The following is a 16,182-nucleotide window of genomic DNA, read 5'->3' as shown; positions in this document are numbered from 1 at the left end:
ACTGGAGCATTTCCTTGCTCTTCCTACTGGATCCCCTGACCCAACAGAAAGAGCTCACAAAGATTCTGGGAGATTCTGTTGGCTTCTTGAGGACTGCATCCTACAGAAAATGCAACTCCACAGTGTTCTGAAAGGTTGGACATGAAATGAGCAGTTAACAAGACTTGAAAACAGCCATAGTTGTACACCTGCCTCTGTGATTTAAGGAATGGCTGACAGTCTCACCTCAGGGAGAGGACCCCAGGCTCTGAGGGACCCCATGTAAGATCCGAAGCTGCCAGTACTCCCATCAGGGTCATGGCAGGAGCCAGTCCTTGGAAAAAGTGGAATTTACAGTGAGAGGTGGGATCCACATTTCCCAACAGAGAGTTCTGGGAGCACAGAGAGGCCAGGCTATCAGGTCTGCACACAGAAAATGGTCCTCCACAACTTCTGGGAACCTTGGACCTCGATGGGTCCAGTACGGCCTGCTGAAATGCACAAAGCACCCATGCTCCCTTCTTTCATGAGGAAACACAAAAGGAAGAGCTTGGCGTATGCCCCTCTCAGTGCTTTGGACAAGAGGCTCTGCTGAACAACTTTGAGGAAAAGGCAGTAGCAGTGTGTAGACAGAAGGCCCAGCCTTTGTATCAGGAGAGAAGCCTCCCCTAACAGAGAACAGCACCCTCTTGCTGACAACCAGCTTTCTGCATCTTCCTGTTTGGTGTCTGTTATGAAGAGCTCTTGCTCATCCCCCATTGAGGCACAAGCTAACAATCTCCAAGGGTAATGTGTCTGACAAGGGGAGGGTGTGTAGGAGGAGGCAGAGCGTGGACCACATCTCACTCACTTCTCAGCCTCCACTGTTTGGATGTGACACTCCTCATGGAAGGCTCTGGAGCAAGTATCACAGGAGAAGAGTGTCCCTCCTTTCCGGCACACTTCACATTCATCTGAGTTCTGCATCTACAAAGAAGAATATTTACATCACTGGAAGATGAGACATCGCCCCCCCCCAAAAAAAAGAGCTACCACTGTGGCAATCCTCAAGGAGTGGCCTTTACATGGATCTGCAGGGGCATGGATGCCTCTTTCTTGGATATTAAGGAATAACATCTGATGCAAATGCAAAATAAGTCTTTGTGCCCTTCAGTGATATTTGAGAGAAGAAGGCCATGAACCAGTCCCAAACCAATCTTTCTTTAAAACCAAAGAGCCTGACACAGAAAGACCAGCAGTAAAGCAAGGTTTTACATAATCTGAATAATATTTATATCATATAGATAAAATTAATTTCTGAAGTAATATATTAAGTTCATTTGCCTGTACAGCAAGGACATCAACTTATTATAGAGAGATGTACTGGGAATTCAATTTTAAGGAATAAACTAAGAGAGTACCACATTCTATAATTGAGCCATGAGCAAGCCATGAATTGACAAGTCTGAAGAGGAGTTTTTGGACATTGGGTTCTGTACCTAGAGAAACTTGAGCCTGTGGTGGGGCCTCTGAGATGACAACCAAGTGGGTACAAAGAAGCAAAGACTCTGTGGCTCTTGGAATCTTGTAGAAGATTCCACATGACCAAAGAAAATGGGCATGTGTGGAATGGAGTCACCGCCACTAAAACACAAGGACTAGAGTCGTGGCAACCACCCAAGATTAAAGATGGTTTTAGTTGTAAACTTGATATAAAGAACCTCTGAAATTAGAGATTATGTTATTATAGTTCAACCCATCCGCAGTGGGTTCCTGAAATGTGTGAGTGGAGAAATTGTGATCACACACATTAACTCATTGCTATATGCTCTTGATGGTGGATGTGATGTGACCACTTGTTTTATGTTTCTCCCCCCCCCAACACCCCTACAAGGATGAACTGGAACCTAGAACTGTGAGCCTGTCTAGCCCATCCCCTCTTAAGCTGCCTCTGCCAGGGTATTTTATCACAGCCACAGGAAGGAAAGGGAACTGAGGCAGAGAGACCAAAGCTCTGACATCGTTTTCTGGAAGCATAAAAGACAGCTCTGTTCTATGAAAGAGATAAATCCACCTAAGTTAACAGAGATTGGGCTTCTTGCCAGGCCTAACACAGAGTTCCTTAAGTCAAATTTAGTCTTCACCTAGAGAAGTTCAATTCTGACAATATTTGTGCCTTGTTGCCATAGAGTAAGGTCTATTTATTAAAACCAATAGACATTATAGGGCAACGAGGAAGAGACCAATACACATCCACTGCATGGTATACAAACACATGTATGTTCAAGGCGCATACGTGGTGTATGACTGAGCCACTGCTGTGAGGGAAGAGTGGCATAACACCAAAATTAAGGCTCAATTTCATATACTGCTTGGATATCTAGAAAAGTTGGAAGGTTTAGGTGGGGTACTTTAAGGCATCCCACTCAGGAGATTAAGGCAGCAGAATCATGAGTTTGAAGACAACTTGAAACCTCTGTACCAAAAACAGGTAACTGAAAGGGCTAAAGTGGTCTGTAAGTTCTCTGCATCACTCTGCTCCTATGGGTGAAGCCCCACAACTAACAACCCCTATCATCTTTGATTGGCAGTTTTCAGTTTACTGTCACCCAGAGATGTTCCTCACAACTTCACAATCCTTGGGATGCTGGTGTGATTTTCCTATTATCAGTGTTAACGCAGGAACCAGAAAGTGTATCCTGTGTATAGGAACACATGCATTACTGGTGCCACCTTCAGATAGAATGGTTAACCGGTGAGAACTGGGTGGTGACCCTGTACCCATATAGAAAACTCCTAAGTCTAACATGATGGCACATTCCGGGAATGTAAGCACTGGAAACAAGACAGGAGGACCAGGAGTTCAAGGCCTTCAATGGCTACATAGCAAGTTTGAGGTCATTTTGGTCTTCATGAGACTATCTCAAAAACATTAAGGAAGGAAGAGATGGAGGGAAAGAGGAGGGATGATGTGAAAGAAAAAACTCCCATGTAGTCCATGAGCTGTTGGGAAAATTCTACCTTCTTGTGACTATCTAAGGTACAAACATGAGATGGGCCTGAGGACTGCCCAACAGAAAAGTAGATAAAGTGATAGGGTCAATCATTCTGTGTCCTCCATCATCTCTGCCTTTGGGAGAAGCCTGGCCTGTGGCATCATTCTTGGTGGTTTTGCTCTATCACCTAAACTGCTGGACCACTTTCCTTTCTGGTTCCTTCTCCTTCTCGTCTTCCAGATGCCATCCTTAGCCACATTCTGTCCACATGATCAGAGTAACTCTCCAGGGGAAGGTTTCCCATTGTCTTCTCAGCTCAGAGTACCTCATCACTTCTCTGCATCCCTACATGTCCTAATGCTCAGCAGTGTCTCCTCTAGGGCCCTGTAGATATACTTCAAATGAATCCTGTTGAACTATAGCCCATAGACCTACTGTACCCTGCTTTCTTTTGCACTTCCTTTTTTATATAATGTGCTCCATACATGAACCTAGGAGTTCATCCTGCTTCTTAGTAGGATGCTTCTGTGTTATCTCTCATTTCCCAAATCTAATTCCTTGTCCTCTGAACACTAATTTTTAAGTTTATTTAAAATTTTGCTTTGCTTAGCAAGATCTACAAAGTACAAGGATGCTGGTGAGCATAGAACATTCACAGGACCAGAAGAATTAGGATGATGTGATGGCTATTCTTGGTTGTCAACTTGACTATCTGAGATGAACTATATACTTCAAAATAGGAGAGCACATCTGTGATCCAGATCTTTTTTTTTTTTTAAAAAAAGCAAGCTTCTTTATTGTACACAGTACAGAATAGAATGCAACTTAGCAGGATGTACACAGCCCTGCACAGGAGGTAATATTTCAAATCAACTGGCAGGCTAATGCCTTTCTGCACTATAGTCTTTCCACACTCTGGAAAAGAAGCAAATGAATGATTCCAATCTTGAAGCAGGAAGACAAGGATCCTTTGATCAGGATTTTGATCCAGAATGACACAGGCCTTTAATCCAGATCTTGAGGCAGCAAGACACATCTTTTATCTGGGCCACACCTTCTTCTGGGATCCTATATAAGGACAATGGAAGAAGGAAGGGTTCATTCATTCTTCTTTGCTTGCTTGCCCTTGCCTTGCCAGCACATCTATTCCTTCATTGGTACTGGATTCTAGTATATACAGAAGACCAGCTGAGACACCCAGCCTCGTGGGACCGAACAACTACTATATTCTTAGACTTTCCATTCACAGCTAGCCCTTGTTGGACTACAGTCCGTAAGTCATTCCAATAAAGTTCCTTTATGTGTAGGTAGATGATAGATAGATGCATGATAGATAGATAGATGATTCATAGATAGATGATTGTAGACGACAATGATGAAAATAGATAGATCAATAGATAGATAGATAGATAGATATTCCATAAGTTCTGTGACTATAAAGAACCCTGACAAATACAGGATTTCTCTCTATTGTTTTGGAACCTGTCCTGGAACTTGCTCTGTAAACCATCTTGGCCTAGAACTCACAGAGATCCACCTGCCTCTGCCTCCCGAGTACTGGGATTAATGGTGTGTGGCCACCAACACACTAGCCCCACCCCTTTCACATTGCTCTTTTCACCTTTCACTGAAGAAATGAATCCTTCAGTGTCTGGTGAACCAGCAGTGACTTTTTCTGAAGGACATGCCAGACAAGACAATACTGATGTCTCTCAAGGCCCGCCAATTGTTGCCTCTTGACCAGTAACTAGTCTCAAGGCAAAGCAGGCTCCTGGAGGGGAGGTAGAGAGTGTAGTACATGAGGAAGTATGATGCTACACTACTAAGGAGCTTAATGAGTTCGCTACTTCATTTAAACAGAAGTCTGGGGGATATGTGTGGGAATCGAATTTAAGGGTGTGGAATAACGGTGGAAGGAACATAAAGCTAGATCTGTGAAAAGTTTGTTTGAATGGTTGGCTGAAGCATTTATCAAAAGATGGCCTACTGAAAAGGAGCTGGAGATGCCTGATATCCCTTAGCTTAGTGTTGATGGGGGGATTTTAAGGCTCAGGGAGATTGCAATGCTAGAGTGCAATGTAAAACATAATCCTCCACAATGGGAAGGCCCAGAGACATGCCCTTCACTAATCCTATAAGACAAAACGTGGTGAGAGGAGCACCAGCACATTTGAAAAGTTTTGTTGCTGCCCTTTTCCTTGTGCCAGATGGGTTGGAGATGCTGGTGCTTAATTGGATGAATTAAATGCAATGGGTTTAATTGGGCCAGTTCGCAGCATTGAATCAACAGAGACTATCCCCAGGTGACTGTGGCTATCATAATGGGCACTGTAGACCCAACAATGTTCATAATGGCCTAACCTGTAATGGTCAGTCAGACAAGGTGAATTTTATAGTGACATGATTGATATAGAACTTTGGGTCCTGGCTAATCAATCATGGTGTTTCCAGTTGTGAAATAGATAAGAAACCTACTTTTCTGTTTGGCCTGTATAAGCGGAAAGATTCTCAAACAAATAAAAGAGAGGCCACCATTGGATCATGGCAAAAGGTAATCTTGGCTAGTGAATCAGTTTTCAGATGAGCTAGTTTGCAGACCCAGAACCCCTTGAATGAAAGGATAGCCAGGTTCCCTTGAGGAAGGATCATGATAAAATACCTAACCTTTCTCCAGTTAACCTTTCTCCAGTTCTTCTTTCTATGGACAGTCAGTCTCTTGCCATCACTGTCATTGCCCAATGGGAACATGAACAAAGTGGCCATGGTGGCTGTGATGGGAGTTATGCATGGACTCAACAACATGGGCTTCCACTTGCCAGAGCTGGCCTTGCTATAGCTGCTGCTGAGTGCCAGATCTACCAACAGCAGAGACCAGGACTGAGCACCAGATATGGTACCATTCCCTGGGGTGACCAACCAGCAACTTGGAGGCATGTTGACTACATTGAATCACTTCTTTCATAGAGGGGACAATGCTTTGTCCTTAATGGAGTAGATACTTATTCTTGTTAATGCTTCTGTCAAAACCACCATCCATGCTGACATGCCCAATCCACTAGCATGGTATTCCACACAGTATTGCTTCTGACCAGGGAACTCACTTCACAGCCAGAGATGTGACAGTGGGTCCATGATTGTGAAATCCACTGGTCTTACCATCTTTCCCACCATCCTGATCTGATAGAAAGATGGATTGGCCTTTCAAAGACACAGTCACAGTGCCAATTAGCTGGCAGAAGAATGAAGGGCTGTGGCAGGGTCTCTAGAAGGCAGTATTATGCTCTGAATCAGCACCCAATATATGGTGCTGTTTCTCCCATAGCCAGGATACACAAGTCCAGGTATCAAGGGATGGAAAATGGAATAGTTCCACTCACTATCACCGCTAGTAACCCACAACCCTAAGTTCTGCTGGTCTAGACATTTTGGTTCCAGGGGTGGGGAGTGCCCTGCCAGGAGCCATAACAAACATTCCTTTGAACTGAAGACTCAGACTCTCCCTGGCTGCTTTGGGCTACAAATGCCCTTAAAGCAATAGGCTAAGAAAGGACTAACAGTGTTAGGAGGGGTAATTGATCCAGATTACCAAGGGAAAATTGGATTGCCTCTCCACAATGGAGGTAAGGAAGATTATGTCTGGAATGCAGGAGAGCCTTTAGGGTGCCTCTTGGTGCTACTGTGCCTGTGATTAATGGGAAACTACAGCTGCTGAATCCACACAGGATGACAAAGGGCACAGGTCCATCAGGAATGAAGGTATGGGTTGCTTCTCTTGGACAAGAGCTAAGATATGTTGGGGTGCTTGCCTAGGGTGGAGGAAATAGAGAATGGGCAGTAGAGCCAGGTAGTTCTAAAGACCATCTAAGGCCACGGGACCAGTTGCAGAAATGAGCATTATAACAGACATGAGTGCTTCTGCTATATTTGTTAAGAATGTGTTTGTTTAAAAAAAAAATTCCAGCACTCGGGAGGCAGAGGAAGGTGGATCTCTGTGAGTTCAAGACCAACCTGGTCTACAAGAGCTAGTTCCAGGACAGCCTCCAAAGCCACAGAGAAACCCTCTCTTGAAAAAACAAAAAACAAAAACAAAAAAAAAAAAAAAAAATGTGTTTGTACAGATACTCATGTTTTCTCTCAATTTCCTCATCATGTGTTAAAACAACAATTAAGAGAATGCTAATAAGATATCCCTCAAGGGACACTTATTCATTTGTGGTTTATGGGAGATAGTTTTACCATGTTATGTGTAATTATGACCTAGATAAATATATACTGTGCTTACAGTTGTATGTGGCATAGTTATATTGTGTTTTGGGCACTATCATGACCTGGTTGATGTTTTTATTTGGAAATTAATTATGACATAAAGAGATATAATTGTGTGTCCAGTTGACAAGGAATGGATTGTGATGGTTATTCTTGGTTGTCAACTTGACTATATCTGGGATGAACTACAATCCAGAAATGGAGGGCACACCTGTGGTCCAGATCTTGAAACAAGACAACATGCCTTTGGCCCAGATCTTGAGGTGAGAAGACACACCCTTAACCTGGGCCACACCTTCGGCTGGAGCCTATATAAGGACAATGGAAGAAGCAAGGAAGGCTTTGTTCTTTGTCTGCTTGCCCTTGCCTTGCCAGCATATCCATTCCTGCACTGGCAATGGAGCCCTTCTTTTAAAGATTCCAGCATATAGAAAAGACCAGCTGAGACACCCAGCCTCATGGGACTGAGCAACTGCTAGATTCTTGGATTTTCCATTCACGGCAAGTCTTGGTTGGGTTAGTTGGATTGCAGTCCATAAGTCATTGCAATAAATTTCATATATTTGAAACCTATTCGTATATATTTTATTAAACATATATGAAATTTATTCACATATATATGGAGAGAGGGAGGAGGGATATTCCTTCTTATAAGATCTGTGACTCTAGAGAACCCTGTGTTTCTCTGTATGGAGCATGGAGTACTGACTGGGATTCCAAGCATGTGCCATCATCCCTAGCTAAAATTAGTATTATTACTGAGAGTCTACTGGGTAGGAACAGCACACATGCTTCAAGTTCCCATCTATCAAATTAAAGCCTAATGCCAGCAGCAAAAACAAAGGGGTTATTTCAGCCACATAAAGCTACCACCTAATCTCTCTCACACAAGGGCTTTCCATCATGACCACTCAAATGTGTTTCTCAACCTCATTTTTACCTCAGCCTTTGGAAGCCTCATGCACCTGTAGAGGTTCCCCAGGAACCCCACTTGACAGGCACTTACTCTTGACTTCTCTTAACATAGCTACTTTTTTCCATATATATTTTTATGGACCTATGCATCCCTACAGAGAGATGTCATCAGACAACTGTTGGACCCAAAGCAAGTTCTACTTTCTGGCTCTCAGTCCTCAGGAAGCCTTGGTTGACTCATACAAATAAGCAGGGTCTGGTTTCTACAGGCTGGTTTGAACAATTCTATCTGTCCTCAAACATTAATGGACCTCAGCCATTCTCCTTCAAATTGGCAACCCAGGGTGTATCAGCCATGACCACCAGCACTGCACCCCAGAGTAACTGCCGTGAGAATGAAGCTCTGGCATGCCAATCATATCCCAGAACACATAGGGCACAAAGAGGTGTAGAGACCGGTGACCTAGAGGAAGTCTATCACCTTCTGAAGCTCTCTGGGAGCCATAGCCCTGAAAATTAAATGACCTCAAGGCACCCATTACAGCAGCTCATCATTTTAATGGCCTTCTGCCACTCTACTCACAATTCAAGGCTGGCTGCACATTTAGAAGCAATGATGGACTTCACATTGCTTTTGCATGTCCGTCAGAATGACCTAGTCACCCTTCCCTTCATTGGCCCATGCAGTCTCAGCTCTTAACTCCAGTCCAGGGCCACGGATGACCAGGGCAAGTATGACCTGGAGTACAATAATCTGAGAAAGGGTGCTGTCACTGTCCACTGTTCTAGAATCTCCCACTTCACACTGTTGGTTATTCTGATATGGAGACAGTGACTTGGACACAGTCCTTGATGTCCCTTGATGTCTAGCTTCTCTAGAATCCTTGGATGCTCTGTGTATACTTGGTGGTTGTGTATTACACAGATGAGTAAATATATTTTGCTTGGAAAGAGAATCCAGGTGTCTCAATCCAGGTGTCAGCAAACAGGAATGATGCTTCTGGTGACCATACCAGATGGTCTGACACACATCAGACATCACCAGGAAGCTTCAATGGTCCTGCATGAGCTGGGAAGTTGTCATGGGATGCTGACAGTGACATGGAAATTCCCAGAATCCATAGCTCTGAGCAGATGAAAAGGCCCTGAGAGACTCATGAAAGTGGAAATGGACCTTGGCTTCTGTTTCTCTGGGAATTCTGTTCTTAGAAACAGAGACTCAAAATAAGAGGCAAGAGGGCCTTGTACTATGAAGCACTGCACCCAGGAATAAGGATGGTTGTGTGGGTTGGACATATCTACCTCATGTGAGTGATCCAGTACAAGATACTCTTAGCATTTGGGGGAAGGTAGAGACAATGGGCTTGACAGTATTCACTGACCAGGTTGTGTGGTAGTTTCCTTCTAGGAAACTGAGGTTTAGAGTTCAAACCAGCCAGACAAGTATGCAAATGACAAGTAATAAATACACAAGCCCAAAGTCCAAATTCTCAGTGAGCCATGAAGCCCAGTTAGGAGTGATATCTTGAAGTCTAGGAAGTCTGTGTTCGTGGCTCTCTATCATCTCCAACTCAAAGGAGCCAACACTGAAGGAAGACCTAGCCTTGCACACAGTGCAGTAGTAGCATGAGTGGGAACACAGACTGAAACAAGAAAAGGAAAACGTGGAGAAAGGAATGAGAGGTGATTTGAAGTATGACAACCCAACTGAGACACCATGAAATAAGAAGTTTAAGTTGAGAACTCACCTTTTTCCTCTTGCCATTTGTTCTTGGAGGATAGGGTAAAATTTTTCTCTGCAAGATAGAAGGACCCAAGTGTGTAATTATCTGATTTGATTTTCAATGGTGTGAGTCTGGCATTGCCAACCTCCTCCCAGAAGTTCTGCCTGGATCGTCTATGGCTTATTCAGATCCACGTTGTCTGACTGACTCCAATTCCCTCTCATCACCTACAACTTACAGACTTTCTGGCTTGTGGAAGCCAGAAAGACCTCCTTACATCCCTCTTCCTGAAGTACTGAAATTTTCCCTCCCTATCACTGACTCAACCATTACATGTCTCTGTTGCCACCTGATACCCTTCAGTTTGACTTTCCATACCAGGACTTGTTGCATGCATATAGGGTGTCACATACTCTGATGAATTTGGAGCACACAAACCTGGAAGTGGTGGAGTAGATGAGAAAGCTCATGGAAGAAAGACTCTGCCTCTCTGTCTTTGTCTTTTTCTTTGTCTCTGTCTTTCTCTCCTTTTAGAGACAGGGTTTCTATGTGTACCCCTGGCTATCCTACTTGCATGGTAGACCAGGCTATTCTTGAACTCAGGGATCTACCCACCTCTGTGTCAGCAGTACTTAGATTAAAGGCATACAGCACATCCAAAAACACAGAGAACGACCTGCCTGATCTTTGAACCCCATCGCCAGGCCTCTGCCAGAGGTGAGTCTGGGACCAGTTCAGGCCAAATCTCCCCCACACTCTTCCCTGGGAACTCCCTGGGTTAGCCATGAATCTCACTCTCCCCTATATCCTGGCCCTGGATAGTACAATCCTGGTACTCTGCTCCATATACCACCCAGAGCCTGCTCCCCCCACCCTGTGTCCTATTGGGCCCCATGCTTCACTGCTCTGGTTAAGCATTGGTCCAGAGTGTGGGTCCAACAAGCCCTCCACCTCTGTGGAACTTCCTGTGTCTGCTCTGAGCACACTGGACCTGCCTATGAACGTGGGACTACCCTGAAGTCCCACCTGCCTGATCTTTGGACCCAATCACTGGTCCTCTACCAGAGGAGAGACTTCCTAGAGAGCTTGGACCATCCAGGGATACAGACATGGAACTCCTGGCCCACCTATGCCCACCAGGAAAGTAGGGTAGAGAGAGAAAGACTCCACCTGCACCCACTGGAAGAAGTGATGGGAAGATGGCAATATAAGAAATCACCCAACAATAGAAAGACCAGTATGACACCACCAGAATCCAGGACTCTACACCAACTAGACCTGAACACACCAAAGCAGATGAAGCAGAAGAGAACGACTTAAAAAGTAACTTCATAAAAATGATAGAGGCCCTCAAAGAAAATATGAGAAATCTCTTAAAGAAATGGAAGAAAAAACAAAAAAAAAATTGAAAGAAATAGAGGAAAAGACCAAGCAAAAAAGGCAAGAAATGAACAAATCTCTTAAAGAAAGTAAGGAAAGCCAAGAAAAAACAATCAAACAGATGAAGGAAACAACTCAAACAGTTCAAGGCTTGAAAACTGAAATAGAGACAGTAAAGAAAACACAAACTGAGGGAATGCTGGAAATAGGAAAACTGGGCAAACGATCAGGAACTACAGATGCAAACATAACCAACAGAATACAAGAGATGGAAGAGAGAATCTCAGGTGCTGAAGATAAACTAGAGGAAATAGATTCATCGACCAGAAAAAATCTTAAATCCAACAAATCATTAACACAAAACATCCAGGAAATGTGGAACATCGTGAAAAGGCCAAACCTAAGAATAACAGACATAGAAGAAGGCGAAGAAGCTCAGCTCAAAGGTGCAGAAACCATATTCAACAAAATCATTGAACAAAACTTTCCCAATCTGAAGAAGGACATGCCCATGAAAGTACAAGAAGCATACCAAACACCAAACAGACTGGACTAAAGGAAAAAGACCCCTTGACACATAATTATCAAAACACCTAACATACAGAATAAAGAAAGACTATTAAGAGCAGCGAAAGAAAAAGGAGAGGTAACATATAAAGGCAGACTTATCAAAATTACACCTGACTTCTCCATGGAAACTCTCAAGGCCAGAAGGTCCTGGATAGATGTTCTACAAGTACTAAGAGTCCACGGATGCCAGCCCAGGCTACTATACCCAGCAAAAGTCTCAATCACTATAGACAGAGAAAACAAGGTATTGAATGACAAAGCCAGAGTTTCACAATCTGTATCTACAAATTCAGCCCTACAGAAAGTTCTGGAAGGAAAAATCCAACCCAAGGAAGTTATCTACACTCACAAAGACATAGGCAATAGATAGTCCCACTTCACCAGAATCCAAAGGATAAAGCAGAGCAACTATATTCACAATACTACTGCCAACAACAAATCTAAAACAAACAAGAATCAACAATTAATGGTCCTTACTTTCCCTCAACATTAATGGTCTTAACTCGCCTATAAAAAGACACAGGCTAACAGAATGGATACGAAGACAGAATCCATCCTTCTGCTGCATACAAAAAAACACATCTAAGCTTCAAAGACAGGCATTACCTCAGGAGAAAGGGTTGGGAAAAGATCTTCCAATCAAATGGACCCAAGAAGCAGGCAGGTGTAGGTAACCTAATACCTAGCAAGTTAGACTTCAAACCAAAATCAATCAAAAGAGATGAAAAAGGTCATTTCACATTCATCATAGGAGAAATCCTTCAGTACAAAGTCTCAATTCTGAACATCTATGCTCCAAATAAAAAGGCACCCACATTAGTAAACTAAAACTCAAAGCTTACATAAAACCTCACACACTCATAGTGGGAGACTTCAACACACAAAGACACAACTAAGAAAGAGAACTACAAACCAATATCCTTCATGAACATTGATGGAAAAATACTCAATAAAATACTGGAAAATTGGATACAAAACACATCAGAGAAATCATCTATCATAACTAAGTAAGCTTCATCCTAGGGATACAGGGATGAAAATCTATCAATGTGATCCACCATATAAACAAAATGAAAGAGAAAAACCACATGATCATCTCACTAGATGCTGAAAAAGCCTTTAACAAAATTCAACACCCTTTCATGATAAAGGTCTTAGAGAGATCAGGGATAACAGGAACATACCTAAACATAATAAGAGCAATATACAGCAAACCAACTGCCAACATCAAACTGAATGGAGAGAAGCTTAAGGCGATTCCTCTAAAATCAGGAACAAGACAAGGCTGCCCACTCTCTCCATATCTCTTCAATATTGTACTTAAAGTTCTAGCTAAAGCAATAAGACAACAAAAGTATATTAAGGGGATACAAATTGGGAAGGACAAAGTCAAACTGTCACTATTTGCAGATGACATTATAGTTTATATAACTGTCCTGAAAAACTCTACAGCTGATAATCACCTTCAGCAAATTAGCAGGATACAAGATAAACCCAAATAAAATAAATAAATAAATAAATAAATAAATAAATAATCAGTAGCCCTACTATATACAGACGATAAAGGGGCTGAGAAAGAAATCAGAGAAACATCACCCTTTACAATAGCCACAAACAACATAAAGTATCTTGGCATAACACTTACCAAACAAGTGAAAGACTTATATACCAAGAACAGTGTGTCTTTAAAAAAAGAAATTAAATACCAGATGAATGGTACCTTGGATAGGTAGGATAAACTTAGTAAAAATGGCAATGAGGCTATGGATGTGGGCTGCTTCTCTCCTAAGTGACAGGAAAACATCTTTAGCATCAGGGCTTTCACACATCTCATATCTATTTGATATGTAAAGAGTGCAAGAAGCACCAGCACCCCGCTCCCCTCCACGGCAATACCTGGATCAGCAATTTCAGGGGTCTATTGTAGCAGCGCAGACTCAATTTCCAGTTCTTCCATCCTCCATGGCCTCCCAAGACTTCAAATTCTGGGGGTGTGTGCCAGTCCCCATCCTCACTCTGTATGGACTTCATGGAGATCCCTGTAAGAACACAGTAGGCTGATTGTGAGTCTGCTTTGTCCCTAGAGCTCAGATTTGTGTCTTCCCACCACACTGGAGCTGGAGCCACCCAAGCTGTGCTCAGAGTCCATAGTGGAAGAGTAGGGTCTCCTCTCTGCCTTCAGGAGTCCCAGCTCAGCCCTGGAGTTCCCTAAAGTGCTTTGCTGAAGCCAGGCATGTTTATTTGATTTTTATACATGAAGAAAATGGCAGTCCGCACCAACAGACGCCTTTTAAAACTACTTCAAGGTCACCTAGAATAGGACAAGGTCGTGACTCAGGGCACAGGGTGAGTGGATTTCAACCTGATGTTGACTCTCAGGCTGGAGAACAACCTCAGGAGACCCCAGGCAAGGTGGAGGTGGGGTCCTGAGCGCACAGCTGAGCCTGCAGCTGGCTTCTGCAGCTCTGGAGTTCTGTGACTTCATTGTCTACCCAAGTGAATGAGACTGTTGAACAGAAGCTTGCCTATTGCTACAGTATAGTTTGTTCAGGGGTGAAAATAGCATGTTAGGATCCCTTCCTGTCTTCAATTCACACACCCCAATTCCTTAAGTAATTCCATTATTGCTTGTGTTTTTTTTTAAATATAGAACTTGCAAACTAAAAGCCATAAAACCCACCTTGCTTGAATTTGTCCTTGTATAACACCCCTTTCGCATCACCACAAGTCACAGGAAGCAAGGCAGCGCTGAAATCTTCATTTTGTTCTTGCTTTCTCGGAACTGAAAAAGAAGATTTCTTCTGTCTCATCTGCAGGTGGGCGTGCCCTCTCCTCTCTTTTGGGGTCATCCCTTTAACACTATCGACATTTTGATGCTCAGATCTATTGCTTCTAAGTCTTTCTTCAAAGTGGCATGTTGGATACATAATGACAAATATTTACCTCTAAATTTATAAAGAACTAACAGTAAACTTTGGAAGAGAATTTTGACCTTGGTAAAACTGTGCTGATTCTCACTCTAGTGACCACCACAGTTTGCTACATGACCACGGAACAGGACCTGTTCTATGTTACTAGCAACTCTATGTTACTAAAGATGGCAGCCAGAGACAGTCCTCTTGTCTCCCCATTTGAGCACTGACTAGATAAGCAAGGAGAGGTGAGGGGCAAAGTAACAGAGTTGGGTGGGCATCGTTCTGTTTATCTGCTCTGCTCCATCTCTCACAACAGCATTTTCTGCCTGTAACAGAGAATCCCAGAAAGTTCTAGAATAATCTGAAAACTCTTATGTAGAGTAGAGCTGCAACTCTATGGAAGTAGAGATGAAAATTTCCCAACCAAGTATCTGGGAGATGAGAAGCTAAGCTTCCCCTGCTTGTTATCGGTGCAGAGACCTGGGGTTGGGGGTGGGGGAGGAGCAGGGCTGTCCATTGTGCTGAGGATGGTTGACATAAATCCTACTCTTTAGAAACAAAGAAACTGAAGTAAGAGCCAAGAGATGGGCCCAAGTCTGTGTAGTCATAGAAGAGAAGGCTTGAACCCACTTGTCTGGGTCACCTTGATGCACAATCACTGGTGGGTGATACTGTGCATGGAAGGGGTTGTCTCCACTCTTCCAGGTCAATGGAGGCATCACTGCAGTGGTCCAGGACTCTGGATCTTATTTCAGCTGCACCGCTGAGATTCTTGTTTCTCAAACACAGTGAGTAAACAGGAAGTGTCTTGGCTGTTAATTCAGCTATATAAAGCTGTTGTGGAAGCTAACACTCTTGCTTCCTCCCTGTGGATGGTGAGACCACCAGAAGCAGGTCTTCCACTCACAAATGACTGTCCAAGGGACTCTCCACTTCCCTCTCACCCAAGCTGCTCCCAGAACTCTGAAAGGGTAAAGCATGCCTGAGAATACCTCTTTCCTCCCTGTTCTTCTGACGGTCCACACTGATAGCCCACTGGGAAGATTTCATGTGACTTATTTCTGCATCTGCCCCTCCTCCGTTCCAGCTCTGGTGACAGGCTCAGCCAGTCCAGCAAATACAGAATTCTTTTCTCCCTAACTCTGTGTGTATATTCTTTTTGGGACTGTAGGATCTGTTGGATTACCTTTCATCAAATATGTTTAGGCCTTGCATTATGGGAAGAAAAAGGGAACACACTGTTATCTATTCTAATTAGTATAGTAACTAGAATAGTTAGTATAGTAAGTTAGTATAGGGAGATTTGGAGTTTAGATATGGATACATTTTATTTCCTACTACATTTTACTTCCAAGCAGAATAGCTGAGCAAGGCAAAATTCTGTTCTTGCTGCATCCAAAGGCTATTTTGCCCGTGTAATACCATGAAATCCATTACAAAAACCCAATTTAAAGTTAG

At 43.2% G+C, this 16,182-nt stretch overlaps 1 protein-coding gene across 14 annotated transcripts in view; it reads right to left on the bottom strand.

Moving 5' to 3' along the window:
• Positions 1-16,182, bottom strand: part of LOC127226522 (nuclear body protein SP140) — a 68,100-nt gene that overhangs the window by 25,576 nt on the left and 26,342 nt on the right. For 3 of the 14 annotated variants that reach the window (XM_051190619.1, XM_051190620.1, XM_051190617.1), the window contains exons 10-13: positions 14,490-14,591; positions 13,706-13,848; positions 9,884-9,931; positions 830-945 (exon numbers count right to left, since the gene is read on the bottom strand). The exons of 7 other annotated variants lie outside the window; for them this stretch is intronic. In XM_051190619.1, the coding sequence (XP_051046576.1) occupies positions 830-945; positions 9,884-9,931; positions 13,706-13,848; positions 14,490-14,591 (409 nt within the window). Of the gene's footprint in view, positions 1-58; positions 128-225; positions 314-829; positions 946-9,883; positions 9,932-13,705; positions 13,849-14,489; positions 14,592-16,182 lie in introns of all 14 variants that reach the window. 4 more of the 14 variants (XM_051190626.1, XR_007834888.1, XM_051190621.1 and 1 more) reach the window with 4 other exon arrangements.

The sequence above is a fragment of the Phodopus roborovskii genome, unplaced genomic scaffold, assembly GCF_943737965.1.
Source record: "Phodopus roborovskii unplaced genomic scaffold, PHOROB, whole genome shotgun sequence".
NCBI lineage: Eukaryota > Metazoa > Chordata > Mammalia > Rodentia > Cricetidae > Phodopus > Phodopus roborovskii.
Note: the sequence above shows the minus strand (reverse complement) of the source record. Positions and strands in the feature narration are given on the sequence as shown.